The sequence below is a fragment of the Ornithorhynchus anatinus genome, chromosome X1 (genome assembly GCF_004115215.2).
Source record: "Ornithorhynchus anatinus isolate Pmale09 chromosome X1, mOrnAna1.pri.v4, whole genome shotgun sequence".
NCBI classification, from domain to species: domain Eukaryota; kingdom Metazoa; phylum Chordata; class Mammalia; order Monotremata; family Ornithorhynchidae; genus Ornithorhynchus; species Ornithorhynchus anatinus.
Window position 1 is genome coordinate 88,545,411 of NC_041749.1, and position 25,554 is coordinate 88,570,964.

A 25,554-nucleotide genomic window follows, 5' to 3' on the forward strand; every position below is an offset into this window, starting at 1 on the left:
CTTCCTGGAGAGACGTTGTGTCCGTGGCGTCCCCACGGGTCGGAAACGACCCGACGGCCTAAGACGAGACTTGACTGACCGCCGGGATGGAGGCGATCGGGTCAGACACATCCCTGTCCCACGTGGGGCTCGCGGAGCTCACGGTTCAAGTGGGAGGGAGAACGGGGATCGAACTCCCATTTCACAGACGAGGGAACTGAGGCACGAGGAAGTCAAATGCTTTCGAATGACTTCCCACGGCAGGCAAGTGGTGCAGCCGGGACCGGATCCCAGGTCCTCCGACTCGCGGGCCCGTGCCCTTCCTATTACGCGCCGCTTCTCGTCCTCCTGTTTTTAGGTAATCAGTCGGTGGTACGACAAATATTATCATCATCATTCCGGAGCACTTCCTAGGTGCAGGGCCCTCGGTGGGGGGGGGGGGGGGGGGAGTACGGTCCAACGGAATTAGCAGCCACCTTCCCTGCCCATTCGGAGCTTACAGTCCGGCGGGGGAGGCAGACTATTTCGGTAGAGGAAACGGCTCGAGAAAAGATCCTATCCATTCCATTCTCACCCACGTTCTCGTTACCTTAGTCTTTCACTTTACGGAATCGGTGTGTCCGCGTGGGTTTCTCTGAAGCCACCCGTGGCTTAACCCCGGGACGCGCCGAGGCGGAGCTGGAAGGAGAAGGGAGGGGAGCGGCGGACCCGGGGCCCAGCTGAGTCATCCTCTAAGATGGGAGCCCGCCTCCCGCACCGCCCGCTCCCCCGTCGAAGGGCCGGCGGGCCGCCGACCTCCCCCGGCTTCGTTTAGAGAAACGGGGGGAGCGGGCGGGGGCCGGGCCGCTTTGACGTCACGGGGCGGGGCCGGGCCGGGAGCTCGCCGCTCCCGGCGGGGACGGGCACGGAGGGGACCCATCGGGGGGCGGGGGGGGCGCCGAAATCCGCCCGAGCTGCCCGTCTCCCCTCGCCGTCCCCCACCCCCGCCCCGCCCCCCTCGCCCCATGGGCCCACCCGGCCCATCGGGGCGAGCGCTGAGCCCCGTCAGGGCCGGGAGGGCGGGGAGGGGCCGCTCCCCGGCGCGGAGGGGTACGGCCGCCAGGGGGGTGATTGGGCTCCTGCGAGATTCCCCCCCCGCCCCCCGTCCCGCCTCCGGCCCCGCCATTCCCCGCACCCCGCTCCATCGCTCGGGCTGGAGGATGTCTGGCGGGGAGCCGCCTCCGGCGGGGTGATCCCGCCGGCGTCCTGCGGAGGGGGGAGGGGCAAGGAGGCAGGTCGGATGCATCGACAGGCGCGATCGCCCACCCTCGACCAGGATCCCCCCCCCTTCCCTTCCCTCCCCTTTCCCCCCTCCCCCCGCCGGAGCCCGCCAAGTCCCTGAAGGAACGAAGCCCCAGAGGGGTGGCAGGGGGGCGGGGAGGCCGGGGGGAGATGCGGCCTGAAGCCGATCGGGGGCTTCGACTGTCGGGGCGGGCGTCCGGGGAGGAGGAGGAGGAGGAGGAGGCGGCGGCGGCGACCACATCTTGCGAGTGAAAGGAGCGAAGGGGAGCCTGCACCATGGGCCGTCTGCTGCGGGCCGCTCTCCTCTTAGCCTGGGGTGAGTAGCTTGGGGGGGGGGGGGGGCGGGGTGGAGGGGCGATGTGCCCGGCTACGGCCGGGCCACAGACGGATCGTGGAAAAGTTCACGACTGACCGTTGCCCAGATCATCTAGGCTGGGAGCCCGTTGTCGGCTGGGGATGGTCTCTTGTCTTGCCCATCTGTACTCTCCCGACCGCTTAGTACGACGCTCTGCGCACCGTAAGCGCTCGGTGAAGACGATCGAAGGAATGAACGAATCTTCCATCCGTCCTAGCGCCGATTGGGATCTCCCGTCCAAGAACCCCGGGGGTGGAGGTGGCTGCGGATGCGATAGTCCCTAATTGATCGAGGGTCTCTGGAAAGTGCGGGGAACTTTAGGGTGCTTTGTAAATTTCAGCCTCCTCCTTTCGCCGACTTCCTCGGGGATCGTTTCCCACCCAGGCTCAGCGCACTGCCCCCCCCCCCCCCCCACCGCCCCCGACAGCGGCCTTTGTCCCTCGCTTGACATCCATATCTACCAGAGGGCTTCGGACCCCCACCGGGGAAGGGTGGGGACCGCTGGGGACGACTGAGGCTGGGACCAGATTGCCCGGGTGGATTCGAGAAGGTGCGGGATGGGGGAAGGAGGGGGAGAGAGAGGGAGGGAGGGAGAGAGAGAATAGGGGATTTCTAATGCCTTGTTGACAGTCTGTCTTGAGCTGGTGACCACGCAGGCTGGAGGGGGTTTGCCCCCCAACCCTCTCCCCCCACCCCATCTAGGCTGGCCCAGGGGGCTTTAGGGAGGCCAGTCTGTAGAAACATCTTGCCTGATTTCAACCCCCGAGCCGCCCCCCCCCCCCCCCCGCCCCGGCCATTTATTAGAAGTCATAAAGTAACCGAAAAATCACAGGGGTTTAAGGTACAAGAAAGTCAACCCCCACAAAGAACACGGTCTTGAAATCCCCATCCGAGTGGGGTCTTAATTAATCCAGAGGAATTCTCAAGTGCAAAAGTAATTGCACTTATAACGGTTAGATGGTCTGTGCTGCTATTTCGGTATAACCTTATGGGTAAGCAACTTTGAAGAGAAGAGCCCGCTCTAAATTACCTAACTAATTACCCGCTGTCACAGTCTTGGAAAAATATCAGGGGCTTAAAGGTGAAGTTTTGATCATAGGATTGGAAGAAGGGAGTGGAAAGTAACCACGCATTGCATCTTCCCACCCAAGGAGATCAAAGCATTTTCCGTACCGAATCACATTTGTCTTGTATCAGATCCTCAATTGCATGCCCTTACCAGGAGGCTCTGGGCAGAGGGACCATAATGATTGTAAAAGTCACTCCCCCTAACCTTCTGGCTTGGGCTGCTGGTAAGAAAGCCGCTAGGCCAGTAGGGTGGGGGGTGAGAAGGGAGGGGGGTGCACAGTGGGGGCTAGAAGCAGGGAGCTCTCCACCAGGACCAGATTTTTCCTGTTCTCAGTGGCCTCAAAGCTTAAGTTACTCCGAAAATATCTATCTACTTCCTTTCCCTTATCTTCGTCATCGTCACCATCATCATCATCATCATCAACAACAACAACAACAACATCCTAGGCTTTTTGGAGCACCTGCTGCAGAGATCTGTAGGATTTTGCTCATTTTTCAATCCAGGAGAGTGGAATTGAAATGTGGGAATCAGAATGGGTCCCGCCAGAGCAGAAGCAGAAACAATTCCCCCGCATTTTGGGAAGGTTGTCTAACCTGCCTATCCCTTCACTGATTTAATGGGGGAGTTTTTATCGAAGGAGGGAAGTTTCAGGAACACACCAATCATCTCCCTGCCTCTCTGGTTCAGGTTGCTCCCCTCACCCCCGTGGCTCCTCCTCCCCAAAGATTACCGCACGTAGTGCCAAAGCCCAGCCTGGTAAACATGCCCGAGGGCCTGCAGCTCAGGTGACTCCGGGGCCTAGAAAAGCCTCTTCTCTTTGAGTTCACTTTCTTTCTGCCGAGTTTTAAGTGCTCTCCCAATCGAAATGCCCTTTGGTTGGCTCTCCGGCTTTGCTTCGCACTCATTCCATCACTGTCATCCTCCACAGAATTCTTTTTAGGTCTGTTTGCTTGGGGGGGGCGGGGGCTGTGCAAAGTGACTTAGTGAACACAGACGGGAAGGGAACACCCTTGGGTCTCGTCGTGGATTTTCTTCTTTATATTGGGCGAGTCGGAGGAAACGATATCCCAGGATGGTCTTGCCTGTGATTAATGGTCCCTTGGAGACTGGCGATCTGCCAGAAGTTATCTCATCTGTAAAATGGGGATTAAGACTGTGAGGTCCGTGTGGGACAGAGACCCTGTCCAACCTGATTATCCTCTATCTACTCCAGTGCTTAGTACAGTGCCTGGAACATTGCCTAATACAGTACCTGGCACATAGTAAGTGCTTAACAGATGCCATCAGAAAAAAAAAAAATGGTCTGGTCCAGGATCGACAGGGGCCCGGAAGGGTGAGGCGTTTGGCTCTGCCCCGTGGGACCACCTACCCACCACCTTTCCCCTTTGTTCCACTTCTGGGGCCACTCCCCTCCTTGATCTGAACCCACTCCAGAATCCTGGGGTTCCCCCACCCCAACGCCACCCCTCGCCGAGGGCCAGCGTGCTGCAGGTGGCCAGGATGCCAGAGGACAGATGTTTAGAAAGGGGATTTGTGACGATCGCTAGGTCGAAGCCTCCAAGGTGTTATCGAATTTCACGATGAATGGCCATCTCGCTGGCTATTTCCTTCTGGTCCAGCTCCTGAAATCACTTTGTTTCTGGTCCACATGGGAGAAGCAGGGTAATGCAGCAGAGTGGGGGGTATAACTGGGCCAAGGGTAGCGATACTCTTCTGTGCTGGTGGGATCGGCTTTCTTAATTACTGACCATTAAAGGCCGGGCTGATGGCTGGTGAGGAACGGGGGTGATTTGATGCTGCTGTCAAAGGAAGGAGGGGAAAAAAACATTTTGAGGGGTAAGGAGCTTGGATCCAATATGCTTAAATCACAAAGAGCACAACCCCGGGAGTGACAGGACCAGGGTTCTAACCTCAGCTCTGCCACTTTAATAATAATAATAATAATAATAATGGTATTTGTTAAGCGCTTACTATGTGCTAGGCACCGTACTAAGCACTGGAGTGGATACAAGAAAATGGGGTTGGTCACAGTCCCTTGTCCCACCTGGGGCTCGCAGTCTCAATCTCCGTTTTTCAGATGAGGTCACCGAGGCACAGAGAAACTAAGTGATTTGCCCAAGGTCACGCAGCAGACGAGTGGAGGAGGCGGGATTAGAACCCATGACCTCCTGACTACCAGGCCCCTGCTCTATCCACTGTGCCGTGCTGATTCTTGCCTGCTTTGTGACCTGGGGCAAGTCACTTCACTTCTCTGGGCCTCAGTTTCCTCATCTGTAAAACGGGGGTGAAATAAATACCTGGCCCCCCTCCTACCTAGACTGAGACCTGTGTGGGACAGGGACTGTGCCCAACCTAACAAATACTATTATTTTTATTATTATCATCATCACTATTATTACAGCAGCAGGTTCAAGAAGCAGATGTGTCAGGTTGCTTTACTTGCTCCGTCTTGCTTGGCTACCGAATGCTCCAAGGCTTCCTGCATGGACTGTTTACTGACAACTGAGTGTCTTAGCCCGGATTAGGAAAAGCCATCAAAAAGAGCAACGGTGATGCCGATGATGAGATGTGGCAAAGCAGATCCAAGTCCGGAACTCCGGCTGAGCCGGGGCAACTTCGGCTCTGTGGGGAAAGCGTCCTTATGGGGGATGGTGTTCTGCCCTCGGGAAGCGCTCGATAAATACCACTGACTGATCGATAGAGAACTTTACCCTCAAAATTGGGGTTTGGCGATCAGGAGCCACCCACCCTTAAGGGGCCAGGGGGCACCTGGCTCCAAGTGTCTCCCTGTACGCCTGTCAGGTTCCGAGGTGTCTCTCACCGACTCCTCAGTTCCTGCTGTGACTGTGCCCTCTACTAGCCGCCCTCTCTGGCACTGCCGAGAGCCCCCTCCCTCCCTGCAGCCTTGCAGGTAGGTAACCCGAAGGAACGGGGATGGAAGGTTTGCTCGAAAGAACCAGCTTTCCCTCCAAATCGGTGGGGAGCGCGAGTCCCTCGTACAGTTGCTTCTTAGTCGCCTCCCGCATCTCCTCCCTGCCCCCCGGAGGTCTCTGAGGCTTTCTTTGTCTCCCCACAGGGTCCCTGGGTGTCTGCCTGGTTGGGTCGGAGGAGCCCAGCCCCGAGGGGCTCTCCTCCACTTCCCTGATGGAGCTCCTGCTACCCCCTCGCTTGGAGCTGCTGGACTCTGGCGAGCCAGGTGAGGCCTTTGGCCTGGGGGCCGAGTTGGAAGTCCCCGGCTCCGGTTTCGCCAGCGAGGAGGAGGAGACGGAGGAGTCGAGGATCCTGCAACCCCCACAGTACTTCTGGGAAGATGGAGGAGAGCTCAACGATTCCAGCCTGGACCTTGTCCCCGCTGCAGGTAGTGCGTCTCAAGTAACTGACATCAGCCAGCACCGGTCGCGGGGAGAGGAGCGTGGCCCTTGAGCTTCTCCCTAGAATTTGGTCTCACCCCCCCCCCCTTATCCTTGGGTCTAGGGAGCCCCGGGCCCTCTTTAGGGAGAAGCCAGGGTGCTGGGCCTTGTTCTTGACTTGGCGGGGAGGCATCTGACTCGTGTATCTGGGGCCCGTTTTCTTTTCTGCCCCCTGTCACCCCGTTGCGCTCTCCCCTATCATCTCCGTCATTGGCTTCCCTCTCCATCCCATGAGTTGTGCCGGTGAGAGTGAGCATGTGCAAGCTTAAGCATGCACCAGAGGTGGCTCTGTACACTTTGAGTTTGGGTGTGGGGATGTGTACCGGCACTGTCCCTATGCCACCCTCCTTCATTCTCCGTCCCGAGCATTTCATCCCCAGAGGTCCACAGGGCAGACTTCTCAGACCCCCCCCGAGGGAGTCCGAACACGGGGGAAGGGGTGGGGAAAGACGACCCCCGGCCCTGCTGCTCTCCGAGGCCACGGCCCCGTCTGGGACGCTGGTGCTCGGCCGTGTTTTGGGGGCCGTCCCTCCCGGCAGACGGGAACTTCATCTCCGCAGGCTGGAAATCAGGAAGCCGAAGTCTTAACTCCTATCCCGATTCCCCAGCCGCGCCGGGGGGGGGGGGGGGGGGGCCAGCCAACGGCAAGCAAATTGCCAGTTCCTCCCAGAGGGGGTGTACCCGCTGACCTGCACACAGAGTAAATGAGCGCACAGGCGGCACAGCGCACGCACACGGGCCCTGAGTCACGTATGCCCCGCCAGCCAGCCGTTCGGCCACCCACACTGAGACGCGGTCTCTTTCCCATGGAGACCCACACGCTCTGGAGTAAGGAATGCGTGCTCATAAGAGCAAATCGAGGCAGGCACAGGCTAGGCACGCACCCATCTGCGCACCCCGATGCCTCCCGAACTTCGGGAACCCATCCGGGTGCCCGGTGTGGGGCTTTCTTTGATTGTGTACCATCTAGCTGCCACTAGATGGTGGCACAGGACCCCAGCGTGCTGTCACTAAGCCTTTGCTGGGATCGCCGTTGATGTCGGCGGGAGAAGATGCCCACCACCGAGGCCCTGGAACACAGCTCACCAGCACCGAGACAATGCCCACAGAATCACGGCTCTACCGGGAGGGACACGTGAGGAGAATGAAACGACGGCAGCTGCTGCCCGGGGAGCCGAAAGGGGGCCCACACAAGCAGGGAGAGCCGAAGACACGGTTTGAGAGGATAGCGAAGCGCGGTCTCCAATAACGCCGCCGACCGACCGATCCGGTGGGCAGCCGTCGGGGAGGGGGGACCGCTCTTCTCAAGCAGGGGCTCTGTGAAAGCCGGAAAGGCTGGCCGGGAAACAGAGGCAGACTCCGTCTTCACGTGTAAACGGTGCGGCCAGGCTCACGTGCGTGGATAGGATCGTACCGTCGAGACCGGTGAGGGATTGAGAGATTTGCTCTTTGGGGGGATCTATTCCAAGCCAAGGCCCGTATTGTGCTCTTCTAATACGTGGATTTTTCGACTCTTTTTAAAAACCCAGACGTTTCAGTTTTCACTTCATCGCACTCCCCTCCCTCATCTTGTGGCCTCTCTCACAGATTTCCCTACTTTTGCCCCCGCCACACGCACACAAACTCAGTCAGTCGGGCGTATTGCAGAGCACTGTCCCAAGTGCTTGGGAGAGTACAATATAACAATAAACAGACATGTTCCCTGCCCATAATGAGCGTACGCTCTAGAGGGGGAGACAGACATGAATACAAATGAATAAATTACAGGCACGTACATAAGCGCTGTGGGGCCGGGAGGGGGGGATGAATAAAGGGAGTAAGTCAGGGCGACGCAGAAGGGAGTGGGAGAAGAGGAAAGGAGCGCTTAGGCAGGGAAGGCCTCGTGGAGGAGACGTGCCTTCATTAAGGCTTTGAAGGGGGAGGGGAGAGTAATTGTCACACATACACACACAAACACACACTCTCACACTCACACACACACACACACACACACAGAAATACTCACCAGGACTAAACCATCTTTGTGGTGGAAAAGAGAGCAGGAGCAGCAGCCGCCGAGGGGAGGCAGAGCAGGGTCCAGTATTCCTCAGTGCCTGGAACACTGAGTACAGCTCCTGGCCTGCTCCGGTCCTGCTCTTGTTTGTTGGGCTCCCTGGCTTTTCCATTAACAGCTCCCGTTATCTCACCCCGCCCAACCCACACCAACCTCTGCCTGTGCTTCAGAAGAGGCCTGTGGAGTTACCAGTGAATGTGCTTGTGGTGGGAATCCCGAATCATTTCACGCACACCTCTTCCCTCTTCCCCCCCTTGGGGTGTCCAGACCTTTGGCGTGTGTGTTTGTGTGTCTGTGGGAGCGTAGGTATTTGAGAATGGGGCTTTGTGATCTCGTGAGGATGCTCTTGGGTGTGAGTGATTCTACACTCCGCCACCCCCACACCCCCTTCACCCTCTCATTGCGTGCTTGGGTTGGGTAGCTGGGTAATGGCATGGGAAACTGACCCCGTATAATAACAACGGTAATAATGATTGGCATTTATTAAGTGCTTTTTATGTGCCAAGCTCTGGGCTAGATACAAGATAGTCAGATCAGGCACAGTGTCTATCCTACACGGGGCTCATCGTCTCAGAGGGAGGGAGAACAGAACAGGTGACATCCCCATTTTACAGATGAGGGAACTGAACCATAGAGAAGTGAAATAAACTGCCGATACCCGATCCATACTCGTTCCACTAGGCTCTGAGGCCTCCCTTCTGAATGGGATGGAGAGAGAGAGAGAGAAATAGAGAGTGTGTGAGCGTGTCTGTGGTGGTTGAAGGGGTGGTTGGTGGTGCTGGATCGCTTGGGTCTATATGGCATTTGCCAAGCGTTGTACTAAGCACTGGGGTAGATACAAGTTTATCAGTTTGGACGCAGTCCCTGTCTCACAGTTTAACTAGGAGGAAGTAGGATTTAATCCCCATTTTACAGAAGAGGAAACCGCAGCCCAGAGAAGTGACTTGCCCAGGGTCATACAGCAGGTACATAGCAGAGCTGGAATTAGAACCCCGGTCCTCTGCCTCCCAGGCCACGCTGCTGCTCTATATCCATACAAATCACTTAGAGCAGTGATCAGGAAAGGGTTAGGGGAATGGTTTAGAGAAGCAGTGTGGCTTAGTGGAAAGAGCACGGGCTTGGGAGTCAGAGGTCGTGGGTTCTGATCTCGGCCCCGCTGCTTGTCAGCTGTGTGACTTTGGGCAAGTCGCTTCGCTTCTCTGTGCCTCAGTTACCTCATCCGGAAAATGGGATTAAGACCGTGAGCCCCACGTGGGACAATCCGATTAGCTTGTTTCCATCCCAGTGTTTAGAACAGTGCTTGGCACATAATAAGCGCTTAACAAATATCATTATTATTATTTAAGGACGAGAAAACTGGTAAGGAAAGAAAAAGAAAGCCAACCGAATTGATAACTAACCTACCCAGCTATTGAGTCCTGCCTCTGCTGCCCCACACCCTTTTCTCTATTTCCCTCGATCCCCGTCGCTGTTGATCGATGCTCATCTGTCACTCTAATACCCTGGAGCAGAGCATCACCAAGCGACTCAGGGCACTCCATTTTCATTTGCTCTTAGGCTCCCCGAGACTTTTTTGGGGAGGGGGGAGTCCTGTAGTCCGCTAGCTCCTCGTGGGCAGCGAAGGCGTCTACCGACCCTGCGTATCGTGCCCTCCCAAGCTCTTAGCCCGCTGCTCTGCACACAGTAGGTGCCCAATAAATACCACTGAGCGATGGATTGATGACTGTCTCCTCCTGGCAGGGGCCAGTGCATCAACATCAGCCTCGCTCGAGGCCCTGGACTCTTCTCCCTTTCACTGCCCCCTTCACGAGCACCCACCTTCCTCTCTGTCTCCATCTTGAAGGGGACCTGGATGCATTCCCTGCCCAGTCTTAATGCCACGCTCTTCTTTTAGCCCGTACCAGTGTGCAATTTCCATCTGGCTCTCAAAGGCTGTCCCAGGGGCCCTCTGTCGGCGATTGTTTCAGGATCTGCTTCGCTGGCTCCTGCCATGGCCGGCCCCCCGGCTGGGAGCTCAGACATGCAGAGCGGAACAAAGAGAACTGTTGGGAAGGAGGCGCTTTCCCAGGAGTGCACCCCACCCACCCCCTATTTGCTGGGGTACAGTGGGGAAGCCCCCGAGACGTGAGTGTTCCCAGGTACCCCCTGGGCTAGTTCCTCTGCATCTGGGGGCTCCAGAGATGGCTTCTTCTCTGAGTGTCTTAAAAACCCTCAAGTCTAAAAGAGGTCCATCTCTGAAAGAGCAACATCTTGGACCAAGACTAGCCACAGTCTTTGGCTTCAGGTAATGCCTAGCTTCACACACACACACACACACACACTCTCCTCTCCCTCTCCCTCTCTGCCTTCTTCTAACCCTCTGCCTTGAACGACACAACCCCTGGCAGAACTGCCCTGTGGGCTCCTGCTCCTACTCTGGGTAATAATCAGTAGGCTGCCGAAGGGGAGATTAGCAAGGTGTGTCTGTCCGCATGTCTATCTATCCCGGTGGCTAAATAGATACGTACCTACGTGCACACCCACACTCCCCTTCTGGGACTCCAGCTGGACTCAGATGGAGTCTCCATTTTGGACCGGAACCCTGCCATTTGCCAGCAGCCTGGGTTGTGGTGCCAAGAGGGTTAACCAGCGGTCCCCATTACTTCGTGTTCCTCTCCAGCCCCTTTCCGCTCGCCTCAAAGCCCTCTCCAGCCAGGGATGACGTTTATTCTCTTCACTTTAGTGGTGTCGGCTTTTCATTTGTCCTTTTGGGGCCACGGTGGGGGGTGGGGGTTTCTGAGGGGGAGTGAGCAGAACGGGGCTTGGGAGTGGCGGGGAGGCTTCAAAAAGCTCATGGATGTGAGCCCCTTTCTTACATCTCCTCAGCCTGCTCAGAAGCTCTCGGGTCTTGTCGCAGACCTGGGACGAGCAAGAAGTCCGGCCCCCAAATCCAGGGAAAGCGGGGGTGGGGGAGAAAACAGTAGGTGCACCCTCAGACTGGAAGCCCATGCAGGCAACGGCCCCCATCTTTCCCTGGCAGTTGGCACTTAAGTAGGCGGGGTCAGCATTACTCCCAGCACCACTAGACAAGTCAGCTATGGAACGGAAGATAAAAACCCAGGAGCTTTGACTCCTCAGGGGGCTTGACCCACTAGGGCCAGGGAGGTTCTCCCGTTCCCGCCAATTCTCTCGAAACACCCTCAGCAGTTCTGCTTTTGGTTGTGGGGTCCCACCCTGGCCCCAGAGGTCTTCATTTCAGGGGCCAGTTCCCAGCCCAGTTCCAGAGGAACCGGTGCCCACACTCCTGTTACAGCCGGGCCCTCCGGTCTGCACCAAGAGTAAGCCTGTCGTAGCCTCACCATGAGCAGCAGAGCCGGCGGTCGGGCGGGGGAGGGGGGGAGATGGACATAGGCCGGGAGGAGATTGGCGTCACTGCTTAGGTTCCCCCTAACCTGGAACGTCTCGACTTTGTCTCTAGACTACAGCTTTCCGGTCTCCACACCGAAGATGGCGCCACAGGGAGACGAGAGCCAGGCCCCGGAGCTCGAGAGGCCCCCCATGGCCCTGCCAACGGGGAATCTGGTTGAGCCCGCCTGGCGCAGTCCTCCTGAAGAAGATGATGAGGAGGGTCTGCTCCCTGTGACTGAGTTTGGGGAAGTTCCCCAGACTGTGTCTCGTGGGGGCCCCTCCAGCACCCCCACCCCCACCCCCACCCCCATCACCACCACCACCAGTAACCTAGCTGGCTCAGTCCCCAGGGCGCCCGGGGAGGGACGGGAAGCGCCTGCAGATCAGGCCGCGTCAGGCTTGGAAGCGGGGAGTAACGTGGAGCCACGTTTGCTGCCGTTTTCAGCTGCCCCCCCCACCGTGGCGATGGGGCCCCGGGGCCTCGGGGAGGGGGAGGGGGCCGGGGCCGAAGGCACGGAACCGGTCCCAGGTGTTCCGGAGGAGGCAGAGAGCCCAAAGGGAGGAGTCACGGAGATCCCAGAGAGATTGGAGGCCACCGGAAGGGGGGGCGATGGGTCCAGGGGGGAAGCAGATGGAACCATCAATTCCATCTGGACAGCTATTGAGCAAGGGGAGGTTCCTGCAGTTTCACCCTCACAGAGGGAATTCTCTCTAGAGACTAAGCCTTCACGTGATGATCCCTCCATACCCAATACCTCAGCAGCCCCTCGCCTGGCCCCCAGTGGCATGGAAAGCATCCCTCCTGCTGCCACCACTGAGCAGGACTTTGCCCTGCAGCCTGGGGAAGGGCAGGTGGCCGGGGAACCCACCGGAACTCCCTGGGACTCAGCTCAGGTAAAGGGAAGGGTTTGTGGGGAGAGGGAGTAGGTGGGGTAAACTGCCTGGGACTTCACTCCCGGCCGCCGTGACCCCCTCGTTACCTGTACGTGCCCCGTCCTCCTTGGATCTCATCCTCCTGATAGAGGCATGAGAGGAGGGGGGTCAGGAAAAGAGCGAAGGAGGGCAGGCAGGGCCATGTGGGAGCGGGGAACTCTGTTCCCTTCTTGCTCCATCTTTGGCTTCCCCTCCCCCCCGCCCCCGGCCCCGTGCTATTGCGCATCCAATGGAGATTGACTTCTCCCCGGCAATGTCATCTAAAGAGCAAGAGTGGACACTCTTTGTCAAGACCCTACAATAATAAACAAGCAACCACGGTCTGCTCCTGAGAGGCCCTACGATGGTCACTCCTCGCCACCCTTAACTTGCTCCTTCCCCACGTCCCCCATCCTGCCCCTCCCCCCTTCCGCCACCCCGTCTCCCCCTCCCTGTCAATCCCCAGGTGACCTGCAAAGACTGGAACCACCTGGCTGGGAAGAACTACATCATCCTGAACATGACAGAGAACATGGACTGTGTGAGTGTTGGGGCCTGGGTAGGGCAAGGGGGTGGGGGTGGGGGATGCCGGGGTGGCAGCTGGGGGACGGAACGGCCATTCCTGGGATGGGAGACCTTCAGGGTTGGTGGGATAATTATTCCCACGTGAGTGATCTTTGGGAGAAGAGGTGGGGAACTGAGGCTCCCTCCCCGCCCACCGGCCCCGGAATCAAAGCCCCAGGGCCTGTCATATTCTTATACTCGGGTTGTCCGGGGGGCATGATGAGATGTCAAGGGAGGGGACAAGTATGGCGTATGGCCTCCTCTTAGAGGAAGAGACTCTCCAGAGGCTGGGGGTTTCTTTAGCTGGCTAGAATAATGGTAACCGCTTCTCCTCCTGCTCTTCCTCTACCTCCTCCTGCTCCTTCTCTTCTTCTGCTTCTTCCTCCTCTTCCTCCTCCTGCTCTTCTTCCTCCTCCTCCTCCTCCTCTTCCTCCACCTCCTCTTCTTCTTCCTCCTCTTTTCCCGCCCCTCCTCTTCCCTCTTCCTCGCCCCCCTTCCTTCCAGTTTCTTGGTGCAGGCTGGGGTAGCCGGGCCCACAATATACTCCAGGGAGACTGAGGGTGCTCCTAGATCCCAGATTTCTGGGAGCGCATGTCCGGGTGCCCAGGAGCCTGATTATGGCTTTTGGGCACCCACGTGGCACGTGGCTCCCCAGTTAAAATTCAGCTGAGACCAGGATGCCGACTGTCTTGATGTTAGTGAGATCTCTGGTCATTAAGGGGTGGACAATTGACATGTTTCCCAGAGGCCTCTGGGCAAGAGGAGCATTCAAGAGGCCGGTGATGGGAGTCCAGGCTTACTTTGATAAAGACAGACCTGGGGCAGGGCCCAGTCAGTATGGTGTTCCAGAGGCCCCCTCCCCCATCTCCTTCTGTTGTCTTGCCAGTGAGTCAGAATAAGCCCACAAGACCCTGCTGGGGCATAGCCTCCTGATTCCATCTGGCTGCTGGTGAACCCACAGTCCCAGGGGGTCAAATGGGCCGTCAGCCTGACGAGCCAAGGAAGCAGTTCCTAGACCTTAGGAAAGATCGGAGTCACTGACGCTGACCCTGTGGGGAGCTAGACTGTGAGATCTAGTTTCTGACCCCATCTTCTCTTCTTTCCTAACAGCGTGGTTGGGCCTTCAAGGCTGCTAATGAGAGCCAGCCTTCCAGCTGGCCTATTGCTGGAGCGCCTTTCTTGAGAGCTGGAATTGTCCAAACTAATGTGTTGTAGGGTTTTTGAGGCAGCGCGCACTGTTGGTTCTTATCATAGTGTCGCTGGGTATCTTGCCATGTGCCCATCTTTCTTATCTTGCCAAAGGGCCTTGAAGATTAAGACAAATTCTCCGTATCTTTTCCAATTAAGCCAGTCAGTATTCAGGCCTGAGCCTGCCCCAAGTGGTTTGAGTTGCCATGGCAACCGAGAGCTGCAGCCACTGCTTGTTAATCATCTCGAGTTGGCATGGCAACAGCAGACCTAGATTAGAAAGGAGATGCCAAAGCAGCTGTAGGGGGATGGGTTAGACTGCAGCAGCTTCCATTCATCCCCAAGATGTCTGCTGATTTCATGGCCCAACAGGAGGGGACCAAGTCTACAGTCAAGCTGGGCAGGAGAGCTAGATCCAGCTGAGTTCCTAGGCTGTTGACCAGGAATGGAAGGGGAGAGAAGTGAGAGACCCAGGCCTGGGGAACAGGTTGGAGGAGCTGTGGTGGGGGGGGGGGGGTGTGTGTGTAGCAGTCGGGGTTACTGAGAGAGCCGAGGAATTGAGAAATGGCACGTCGGGAGGGAGGAGCATGATATACTGGGTGTCCTCTGGGCGTAGCACTTACCAAAATCAGTTCTATTGGAAGATAGAAAGGAAGACTAAGACTTGGACCTGCTCTCAGTGGGTTTACAAGCTAATCAATCCGTTATAATTTGAGTGCTTACCGTGTGCAGAGCACTGTACTAAGCGCTTGGGAGAGTACAGTATAACCGAGTCGGTAGACACGCCCCCTGCCCACAAGGAGCTCACAGTCTAGAAGGGGAGACAGGATAGATAAAACAAGATAAAACAAGTGACTGAAGCACGTTACACGTAAAAGAAACCAAAGAGCATAAAGAGCGACCCATAGCAAACGTAATTACAACTTGAATACCTAGGTGCCATTCTGAGTGCAGAGGAAGAAAGGGGGCCAGGAATTTAACAGGGTCAGGGTGGAGACGGCTAGGATCAGGCTCCAAAGAGCTAACAGGCCGGAAGGCCACCATTTTGGGTCTTTTCGGGCCTGAGGGGTAACTCCCAGTTCTCGTCAGAAACCGTGGCGGAGTGAGGCTGGGGGTTCAGCTTCCAAAGCTGAAGTGGTGCCTGCCCGCATGGGAGTTGGCGTGTGTGTGTGTGTGTGTGTTTATGTATGTGTGGACGCACGCGCGCTCGTGCGTGTAGGTAGGTTGCTTGTTAGGTGTAAGAGGAACTAACCGGACTGAATGGCGTCTCTACCGGAGCCGGGTGAGGTCCGCCATGAAAGGCAGCCTGGGAGGAGTCTTCATGCCGGGCGGTTGCTACCCACACTGAGTTACGTGCTTACCCAGTAGTGAGCCGGTGACTGTGCGTTTTCTAACCCTGAACCTAAGCACTACTTCCATATCCGTGCTCTTTTCCAGCTACATCCCGGCCCGTGCTCTTCGCCTCTCCCAAGCAAACTTCCTAACCGTCTCTCACTCTGGATTCTCCGACCTCCGGCCCGTCGTGGCTCACACCTTTCCCCTCGCCTGGAATGCCCTCCCCACTCGGCTTCAGCAAACCATGTCCCTCCCTTCCTTCAAGGTCTTCCCCCAAAGTCCCCACCTCCAGGAGGCTTCTCCGATTAACCCCCCATCTCCTACTCATGCCATCTTTTCAGCCACTTCGGGACTCGTGTTTACTACTGCTTATCATTTAAAGCTATTTCTCATTCTTAACCGCTGTGTATCTGTCAGCTTCTCTCTCCTCCAGGAGCGGAAACTCCCGGAGGGCAGGGATCTCATCTTCTTTTATATGTTCCTCAAGCGCCTAGAGTAAGGCTCTGCTCATGGTAGGCACATCGGTGGCAGTCGACACTGAAATACTGCCGTCGACTGACCTCACTGATACGCCCGCCCCCGAAAGAAATGAGCTTGGCCTCTACCTTCGGGTTCAAGGCACCCTCTTCACCCAGCACGGGCTCAGCGGGTTTATTTTGGGTTCCTGGCAGGAGGTGTTCCGGCAGCAGAGGGGTTCTCAGCTCCTGGCCCTGGTGGAGGAGGTGCTGCCTCGGCAGGCTGATGGACGCCCAGGGGACTGGCACATCTCGCTGAGCAAACCCAATGAGAATGAGCAGCACCTGCTGATGACGCTGGTGGGAGAACAGGGTAAGTGAAGGGGGCTGAGGAGGGCGTGAAGATCTCCCGATTTTAGCGAGAAAGGGTAGGCGGCGGGTGTAGGATGCGGATGAGCTGGAAGGGACCGAAAAGCAGTGTGGCCCAGTGGAAAGAGCTCAGACCTGGGAGTCGGGGGACTCGGTTTCCTCATCTGTACAACAGGGATAAGATACCTGTTCTCCTTCCCCCTTAGATCGTCAGTCCCGTGCGGGACGGGGACTGGGTCCGATCTGATTAGCCTGTAACTTCTCCAGCGCTCAGTTCAGTGCTTGGCACAAAATAAGCACTTCTCAAACGCTACCGTTAACATTAACGATTAGGCTGAATTTAGTCCGTTTTCCCTCCATCCCACTTTCTCTTGGGGCTGAGAAACCACTCAGAGACACGGATGAATTCAAAGGCCACACAGAACGCTAGATCTGGTTAAATGGCCCAAACCTGCTTTTCTCGCCATAAGCCTGGGGAGCCAGTTCGAAAACCAGATTTGGTTTGGACACTCCTCTTTGCTGGAGAGGGAGAAGGAGGCAGGGGAGGCAGTTCAGGAAATAGAGGCGGTGAGTTTCATGCTCTGTTTCGGACCCATTTCTCAGATGGATTCCCCAGGCTCGGACTCTTTCAGTGCTGCGAAGGATTGTGTGTGCATGCTGCTTAGGCAGTGCGTGGGCCGGTGCCCACACGGAAGTGAAGAGGCTCAGCAAAGCGGCGGGGGAATACCAGGCCTAGGAGAGCAGAGTGGCGTAAAAAGGGTGGTAGAGGCCAGTGGGGCAGCACTGACTATCTCTCTTCCTCCTCCTCCTCCTCCTCCTTCACAGGGGTGGTCCCAACCAATGAAGTGCTCTCAGTTCTGGGGGACATCCGAAGGAGTTTAGCGGAGGTAAGAGACTTGACACCCTATGGGGCAGTGAGGCCTCAAGAGCTTGGCCTGCGATCAGCTTCTGAATCACCCGTCGGCCAAGCAGTAGAGGCTGGGCCTGCCCAGAGCTGTTCTTCCATCTTCAGGAGGCCATTTGGGGAACCCTGCTAGCCTGACGGTTGCCGCGTCAGCCTTCTGTGCTTCTGAGGCACTTGGATTGGGGAAGGCCCAGCCTGGGGCTGGCTGCGTAGCCACTTACTCTCTTCCCAACCAGAGCCGTTCCACCTGTTGGACACCATTCTGAGGAGGAAGCTTCCGAGAGGAGGAACAACTTCCAAGGTCGGGGAGACCCGAAGGCGTGGAGGGCAGGCACTTCTGAGGTTTTGGGGACTCCAGGGGTTCCCAGGTCAAAGTTCTCCTTGGAAGGGACAAATCCAGGAGCCTTGGGCAGAGGCTCCTGGGTAGCTTTCTTCTGAGGAAAGAAACTGAACTTTCCCAATCCTCAGATCCTCTCTGGTTAGGTTGGGAGCCCCTCACTCCCCTCTCCCTTGAGCCATTGCCTGTCGAGGTATACTCCCAGCCCTGGCTCATCATACCTTGGCTCCTCAGAAAAATAGCTGAGCACAGGGCCTGAAAACAAAGGTACAGGTGGCACTGACTGGCCGGGACCCTCCGTGACGGAAAGGAAACGAATGAGGCTCCTTTAAACATGAGAGGACAGCCAGAGAGAATCCATCTTGTTCTTGGGTCGGGGAGCGACTAGGTCTCTCTGCGTACACAGACTACAGATTGTTGAGTCCTCAAGCTATCTTGCCACTGGCTCTGGGAAGTGCTTTCTCCTTGGCCTCATCCATAACTTGGGCAGAAAAGGCAAGGCAGTGCTGTTCATGCCCACGAAGGGACACGAAAGTGCTGGAGGAAGTGGCTTTGCATGGTGGAGGAAATGCTGGCCCGATACGAGGCCTCTTTTCAGCCGTCACTGATTTAGAGCTCAGATCTCCTGTCTCTGTCTCGGGAAGTGCTCGGAGAGCTTGGGGTGAAAGGTGCTTTCTCAGTGAAGAGTACTCAAGATAGCCTCATTTTTCCAACCAGAATCACTGAGCTGGATTCTGCCTGAATGGGAAGGCTGTATACGGTCAGGTGATGGTATCTGTTAAGCGCTTACTATGTGCCAAGCATTGTTTTTAAGCGCTGGATCTGTCAGAGCTGTAACATTACATGGGGGAGGTGTCAGGAGGTGTCAGTTCTCACAACCAATCAGTGAATCAGCATTATTTATGGAGGGCTTACTATGCAGAGAACACTATACTAAACGCTTGGGAAAGTACAATACAATAGAGTTGGTAGACATGATCCTTGCCCACAAGGAGCTTACAGTCTAATAGGACCCTACAAATCACCAGGCTACTCTGACCTTCTTTTCTGAGCAAGAATATTGCCTTAATTTGCTCTATTTGTTCAATCAATCAATGGTATTTATTGAGCCCTTACTGTGTGCAGAGTACTTTACTAAGTGCTTGGGAGAGTACAATATTCTTTTCTGCTCTCTTTTCCCACTACGCCCGAGCTCATGCTCTTGGCTCTTCCTAGGTGAATCTCCTAACATTCGTTCATTCGGTGGTATTTATTGAGCGCTTACTGTCTGCAGTGCACTGTACTGAGTGCTTGGGAGAGTACAATACAACACTAAACAGTGATATTCCCCGCCCACAGCAGTGGGGGAGACAGACATCAATACAAATAAATAAAATGACAGATATGTACATAAGTGCTTTGGGGCTGGGAGGGGGGAAGAGCAAAGGGAGCCAGTCAGGGTAACGCAGAAGGGAGTGGGAGTTGAGGAAAAGGGGGCTAAGTCTGGGAAGGCCTCTTGGAGGAGATGTGCCTGCAATGAGGCTTTGAAGCGGGGGAGAGTCATTATCTGTCGGATTTGAGGAGGGAGGCTGTTCCAGGCCAGAGGCAGGAAGTGGGCTAGGGGTCGGCTAACAGTCCCTCGGTCTCAACTCTTCCACCTCTCACCCAGCGCTAACTCCTTTCCGTCCTCTCTGTGACGCCTACCTCTTTCAGCACCTCTCTCCCCTCTTTCAAAGCCACCACCTCCCGTTTGTTTCGGATTTACTTATCTGCTTTTGTTTATTTTTTTATAATCTACTCTCGCATTCCTTCAACTAGGGAATATTCATCAGTTTAGGCCTTGTCATCCCTATTAGACTGTAAGTCCTTTGAGAGCAATCTATTGCTTCTTATATTTTTTCCGAATGTCCCCGAAGCGACTCGTTGGGTGCTCTACACAAACCAAGCGTTCAATCCGTACTTTTGATGACGATACGTTTAAAGTGCATCGACAGACATTATTTCCCGTGTCTGGATATATTCCCACCGGAGGGTGATAATCTTCTATCTCCCTCTCGCTCTCTTGTAGAATTTGTGTTTCTAGCTCTCTGCTCAGTGAGTGTACTTCTTTCCATGTCCCGTAAGAGGCCTATCCGGGCCGAATCAACTTAGCAGCACCCTCCACCCTTTTGTTGGGTGTCCCTTATCCTGGATGCCCTGGGATTTGGTTTGGGAGAACAGGATGTAGCCTTGGCTGCTCAGGATTTGGGAATTTCAGTTCCCTGCACCCCCGTCCTCCGTGGTGGAATTTCTGCGATGGAGTTGACTGCCCCCTAGAGGTGAAGAAGGTTACCTCATTTTCTTTGCGAGCAGAAGGGAACACCCTCCCCCCCCCCCACCCCAATAAGCTTTGGGTAAGGAGGAGCAGGAAACTGATTCGGGGGTGTCTTGGGCTCTTTGGGAAAGCCCGTGCCCCTCTGTGCCTCAGAGAGAAGCTCCCTGGTGCCCACTTCCTCCCAGGGGGTCTCTGAGCCCAGAGAAGTCTGCCTGCACAGAGATCCCGAGGTTCAGATGAGAGAAGCCCCGTGCTTGTCGAGTATCTCGATGGCCCATCGCAGGACTAGAAGATGCGCCCGGAGCTCTCCTCCACGAAAACTCCTAAAACCCCACCTCCGCCGATCAGTCTTCCCCAGTTCATCCTGCTGGATTCTGAACCGTTCATTCACAACGGCCTCCCCTAGCTCGTCTTCACCTAGGAGGATTCTGTATGCGACAGCCAATATACGGAAACGCTCCCGGGGTGTGAGCATTGTTCCGAGAGTATTCAGTACCAAGCGAATGAGTACCAAGCGCTTAGTACAGTGCTGTGCACACGGTAAGCCCTCAATAACTACTCTTAATGGATCGAATGGATGAACCATTTTCAGAACACCTTTTCCTCCCTCCCCACTCCCGACTCCCTGGTCTCCGGCAAGCTCTTTTTCACTGGCGGCTAGCCCATCCCTCCCTTCATCCGTCTTCCAGGCGGCCCTGTCCTAAGCTGCTTGCAAGAGTACGGCCCCTCAGCCCTGGTACCCACAGTCCCCGGTGACTGTCCAGTGTTGTGGAAACTGAGGGAAGAGGAGCCCAGCGTTTTTCTGAGGTATTTTCTTTGTTCTAACTCTGATCCTCCTCCAGATTGGGATCCAGAACTACTCCTCCACCACCAGCTGCCAGTCCCGGCCCAGCCAGGCCCGGAGCGACTACGGGAAACTCTTTGTCGTGCTGGTCGTCATCGGGTCCATCTGTGTCATCATCATCATCCTGGGGCTCATCTATAACTGCTGGCAGCGCCGCATGCCCAAACTCAAGAACATGGTAAGCGTTGGAGCCTGTTGGGCCGCAGGGGCCCGGGGGAGGGAGCCGAGCCGTGTAGGATGGAGACCGGGCAGGATCGAAGGGGTGTGGAGGTGTATGCCCAGGGTGAGAGGTGGCATGGCTGGGCAGGACGTCCAAGTCTCTGCTCTCAGGGGAGCTGGAGAGATCGGTCTTGGAAGCGGGGAAGGGTCGTTTTTGCCTCATCTCGTCCCCCTTGCGGGACATCCGAGCCCTTTGTCTCTGACCGGATGGAATCAGAACTGCAGGGCCGGGAGAAGGGCCTTCTAAATGGGAAGACAATTCCCCTGACAAAGGAAGGAACAATATCTGTGGTGAGAGGCTGGTGAATCGTAGGCCTGTTGGGTCAAAGAATGCCTCGTGTGAGCTCAGTACGTGGTAATTCAGTCAGTGGCTCGGTGCCTTCACTGCAAATAATTCATGGGAAGAGACCAACTGGAATTCTTTCCTTGATTTGCTGAATAACCTAAGCAGTGCTATTATTAGGACAGACCTATAATAATGTTGGTATTTGTTAAGCGCTTACTATGTGCAGAGCACTGTTCTAAGCGCTGGGGTGGATACAGGGTAATCAGATTGTCCCACGTGAGGCTCACAGTCTTCATCCCCATTTTACAGATGAGGTAACGGAGGCACAGAGAAGGTAAGTGACTTACCCACAGTCACACAGTTGACAAGTGGCAGAGCCGGAATTCGAACCCATGACCTCCGACTCCCAAGCCCGTGCTCGTTCCACAGAGCCACGACCTATGGTCCATCCAGCTCAGAATTTAGTCTCCAACAATGAATGGCAGCAGGATGCTTTGAGAAACTGCGTGATGGTTGCTTTTTTCGGTTGGCGTTGGGCCACCTGGCATCCCCGACGTTCCTTCCCTCTAGTAACTGCTCACCCTAGAACGTATCCAACCCCTCTCAGACCTACTGATGTTTTTGGCCTGCACAGCTTCCTGGGGGAACAGATTCCGTGTTTCCACCGTAAAGTCTTTTCTTTTCTTTGTCTGGAACCCCCCACCTACCTGTTTCCCGCCATCCAAACTGCTACCGCGTTAGTCCAAGCGCTTATCCTATCCAACCTTGATTACCGCATCAACCTCCTGGCGGACCTCCCCGCCTCCTGTCTCTCCCCACTCCACCCATGTGAAACTCTGCTGCCCGGATCATTTTTCTAAAAAACGTTCAGTCCGTGTTTTCCACCCTCGCCTCCGGTGGTTGCCCATTCACCTCGGCGTCAAGCAGAAACTCATTAGCATCGGCTTTAAAGCACTCGATCACCTTGCCCCCGCCTACCTTACCTTGCTGCTTTCCCACTACAACCCAGTCCGCATGCTTAGCTGCTCTAACGCCAACCTACCCGCTGTACCTCGATCTCATCTATCTCGCCACCGACCCCTCGCCCGCGTCTTGCCTCTGGCCTGGAACTCCCTCCCCCTTATTGCAGACAGACCACCACTCTCCCCCGCTTCAAAGCCTCTCTAAAATCCCGTCTCCTCCAAGAGGCCTTCCCTGACTAAGCCCTCAATTCTCCTATTCCCTCTCCCTTCTGTGTCGCCCTGGAACTTGGTTTTGTCTCCTTTGTACCCTTTATTCACCCTGTCCTCAGCACTTACGTACGTATCCATAATTTATATTAATGTCCGTCTCCCTCTCGAGACTGTAAGCTCCTTGTGGGCAGGGAATGTGTCTACCAACTCTCTATTGTACTCTCCCCAGCGCTTAATACGGTGTTCTGCACACAGTAAGTGCTCAATAAATATGATTGATTGATTGGTGTCCCTGTAACCAGGTGGTATGGGATTTGGGGATTGACAAGTCCACGTTGCTCCTGTTTTCCCATTTCGTGATTCCGTGAACTTCAATCCTGTCCCCTTCCAGCCTTTGTCTTTCCCTGCTGAAGACTCCTGATCCTTTAGGCCTCTCCTCATACAGAACTCTCTCCATCCCCTCATCATCTAAGTTGCTCTTATCACTGGTTGCCTATAGATTGGTTGGCTTCCTGAGATAGGGTGGACAAACTCCCACGAGTAGAATTAGAGGTCTAGAGGGGTATAAGACAAAGACAGATGGGAATGAAATGTCGGGGTTGGAGGTGGCGGTGTTGTATTGTGAGGTCAGCCGGGCTCTGGATGGAGCCCAGTGGGGTCAGAGCTGGGCAAGTTGGTAGGGTCTACTAATGGTTTGGCTGGCGGCTCCTTTCCCGACACAATTCCTCCCTCTCCTTTCCTCTTGCTTCTGTATCCTGAGAGTTTACCCATTTTTTCCTTTCCCCCCAGTCACACGGAGAAGAGCTACGATTCGTGGAGAATGGTTGCCACGACAACCCAACGCTGGATGTCGCAAGCGACAGCCAATCGGAGATGCAGGAGAAGCAGCCGAGCTTGAATGGGGGTGGTCCTGTCAATGGGCCAGCTGGCTGGAACGCACTGTTGAGCAGCAAGAGGGACCATGAGGACTCAGATGTATTTGAGGAGGACACACACCTGTGAGAGGCTCGTCTGGGTTCCCTCCCCCAACCCTCCTCCCAACCCCAGCGCACCCCCTTTCTCTCCGCCAAGGACTGTAGAACCGGGGCAGAGTCTCAGGAACTTTGGAGAAGGGCTGGGACCAATTGGATTCACTCTGCAAAGCATTGGTGTGGCTAAAGGGAAACAGGAGAGAGAGAGAGAGAGAGAGAATGAATGAGGGATGAAACTCAAGATGTGGATGACAAAATGTGTGCTCGTTCTACAAGCCCCATAAGCTACAGCCCCTGATTTTCCATTACAAACAGGTCAATATTACTCAGCTGAAACTCTAACACTAGGTCGTAGCTCTTTTGTGTTCTCCAAATCCACTCCCCCAGGACCTTTCCTACTTACAATCCCGACACCACCCCCGCTCCCGCCCCTCAACCCGCCCTGCCCTTCTGACAGAACTGGTAGCCTGCTTCTCGTGTCGGCAAGGTCCTTGCAGGCAGCCAAGAGCCCAGAAGTCAGTGTCCCGTTGGTGAGAGCCGGGTCTGTGCGATAGGCCAGAGACCCCCAAAAGAACTCCATTCTGTCTGGCTCTATTCTCTAAGACAGGAAACTCACCCGTTTCTGATCTCTGGTACCACCGGTCCTCGGGGCTGGGCATCTTGGGTGCCACAAGGGCCAGAGAACTGCAGATCTGGCTGACACTCCCACCCTTCCCAGAAACCCCCACGAACCCATTCCACTCCCGTCTGGTCTTGGCCAGAGCACCAAATCTGGGCTCTGTGGAAAAGATTCAGTGATTCGAAAGTGACCCTAGTACAGCTAAGTACTATATCCCCCGCCCCCGACCCATCCCTCGATATTTTGAAAAAACAGTGCCGTCGCCCGCCCGACTTTGTTCCAGTCGAACCAAGGGCCCGAACGCCACCCCTGATCAGCGGAGATTCCCGCTTCCCTTGGATGATTGGAGGTTGAGGCCCGCGGCTCTTCTCAGCCGCCTTCCCCTTCACTCTGCCTCACCTTTCTCCCTACAGACTGTTTCCCTGCCCGCCCCACCCCCGCAAGTTTTGGCCAGCTGGAGGTACCGCTAACCACACGTAGGTACGGACCCGGGAGTTCCGCCCCCGTCCCGGCTACCCCCTCTGGTTTGGATTGGAGAAATGCGTTGACTTCTTGTGCCGCCGTTGCTGTGCAGTTAGTATTGAGCTCCTGCACCCCTCCCAGAAGGGGCTGCATCTTGCTAAACCCTCCAAAGGCTTGAGGCAGCGCCTGTGCGCTCGGGCCCCCGGGAAGCCGAAGCCGCTCTTATTTATTCGCCACGCGGAGGGCACCCGTGTCCCCGTCCTCATCAGTGTGTGTTAACCCCTGTGTTTCGCCCGGTAACTGTAAGACTCATTAAACTGGCTCTGGGTGGGAGAAATCACTGACCACCCCATGCTGCTCGGCTTCGTGTACTCTATCCCCGGTGCCTTCTCGCTGCCTGGTTGTGCTGGGGGAACAGCAGGGTGGCGGGGCGATGCCTGTGGAATCGGTTTGGCGTAGGCAAGGTCGATTTGGCGTAGGCAAGATCGAAGGACCGGTCACCCCCAGAGACGCAGCCCCGCCGAGGGCGAGGGTCGAAGGGGGATGCCGTGTTGCTGCACGCTCTCTTACTCAAGGGAGGAGCACGCTGGGAGTGGTGGCCGCCGCCCTGGGGCTCACACTGGGGAAGGGCGGAGATGGCCTGGGCCGAGACAGCTTCCCCTGGATCCAGCCCACAGCCCCCGGGGGAGAGCGGGGTGGTGAATGAATTACCTCTGTGGGGAGGCTAGAGAAAGCGAAGATAGCTGGGTGACCTTGGGCAAGTCACTTAACTTCTCTGGGCCTCACTCAGTCCCCTCATCTGTCAAATGGGGACTTAATACCTGTTCCCCCTCCGTCTTAGTCTGGGAGCGCCATGTGGGATGAGGACTGTGTCCCACCTGATTATCCTACATCTATCCCAGCAGTTAGGACAGTGCTTGGCACATAGCAAATACCACAATTATTGTTATTATTATTATGATAATGAGACGGTCCCGGAGGTTGGTGTCAACTTGAGCTCTAGCAGCGCCCCCCTCCCCTCCCAACTGACTGAAGAAAATCCCACCGTGCCCAAAAGGACCAAATCGACCACTGCCTCCTGGTCTCGGCG

General features: G+C 55.9%; 1 protein-coding gene across 3 annotated transcripts; it reads left to right on the forward strand.

Annotated features, from left to right (window-relative positions):
* The first annotated feature begins 1,112 nt into the window (after positions 1 to 1,112).
* Positions 1,113 to 24,821, forward strand: PODXL2 (podocalyxin like 2). 3 transcript variants are annotated; one of them, XM_007663561.3, is made up of 8 exons: positions 1,120 to 1,576; positions 5,761 to 6,042; positions 11,605 to 12,428; positions 12,913 to 12,987; positions 16,205 to 16,361; positions 17,183 to 17,244; positions 20,734 to 20,913; positions 23,202 to 24,821. In XM_007663561.3, exons 1-8 carry the CDS (start codon positions 1,537 to 1,539, stop codon positions 23,412 to 23,414), a joined length of 1,833 nt encoding a protein of 610 aa, XP_007661751.2. In that variant the 5' UTR covers positions 1,120 to 1,536; the 3' UTR covers positions 23,415 to 24,821. The 3 variants fall into 3 exon arrangements, with proteins under 3 accessions (XP_007661752.2, XP_007661751.2, XP_007661753.2); XM_007663562.3 differs by lacking the exon at positions 17,183 to 17,244 and having other exon boundaries at positions 1,113 to 1,576; positions 23,202 to 23,292; XM_007663563.3 differs by lacking the exons at positions 1,120 to 1,576; positions 5,761 to 6,042 and adding an exon at positions 7,123 to 7,519.
* The last annotated feature ends 733 nt before the right edge of the window (positions 24,822 to 25,554 follow it).

What these genes read in the sequence shown, in the direction of transcription:
- PODXL2 (XM_007663561.3), top strand. Translation starts at nt 1,537, where the DNA reads ATGGGCCGTCTGCTGCGGGCCGCTCTCCTCTTAGCCTGGG. An exon ending in CTCCCTGGGACTCAGCTCAG is followed by an intron (nt 12,429 to 12,912) that starts GTAAAGGGAAGG and finishes GTCAATCCCCAG; the next exon opens with GTGACCTGCAAAGACTGGAA. An exon ending in TGCCCAAACTCAAGAACATG is followed by an intron (nt 20,914 to 23,201) that starts GTAAGCGTTGGA and finishes CTTTCCCCCCAG; the next exon opens with TCACACGGAGAAGAGCTACG.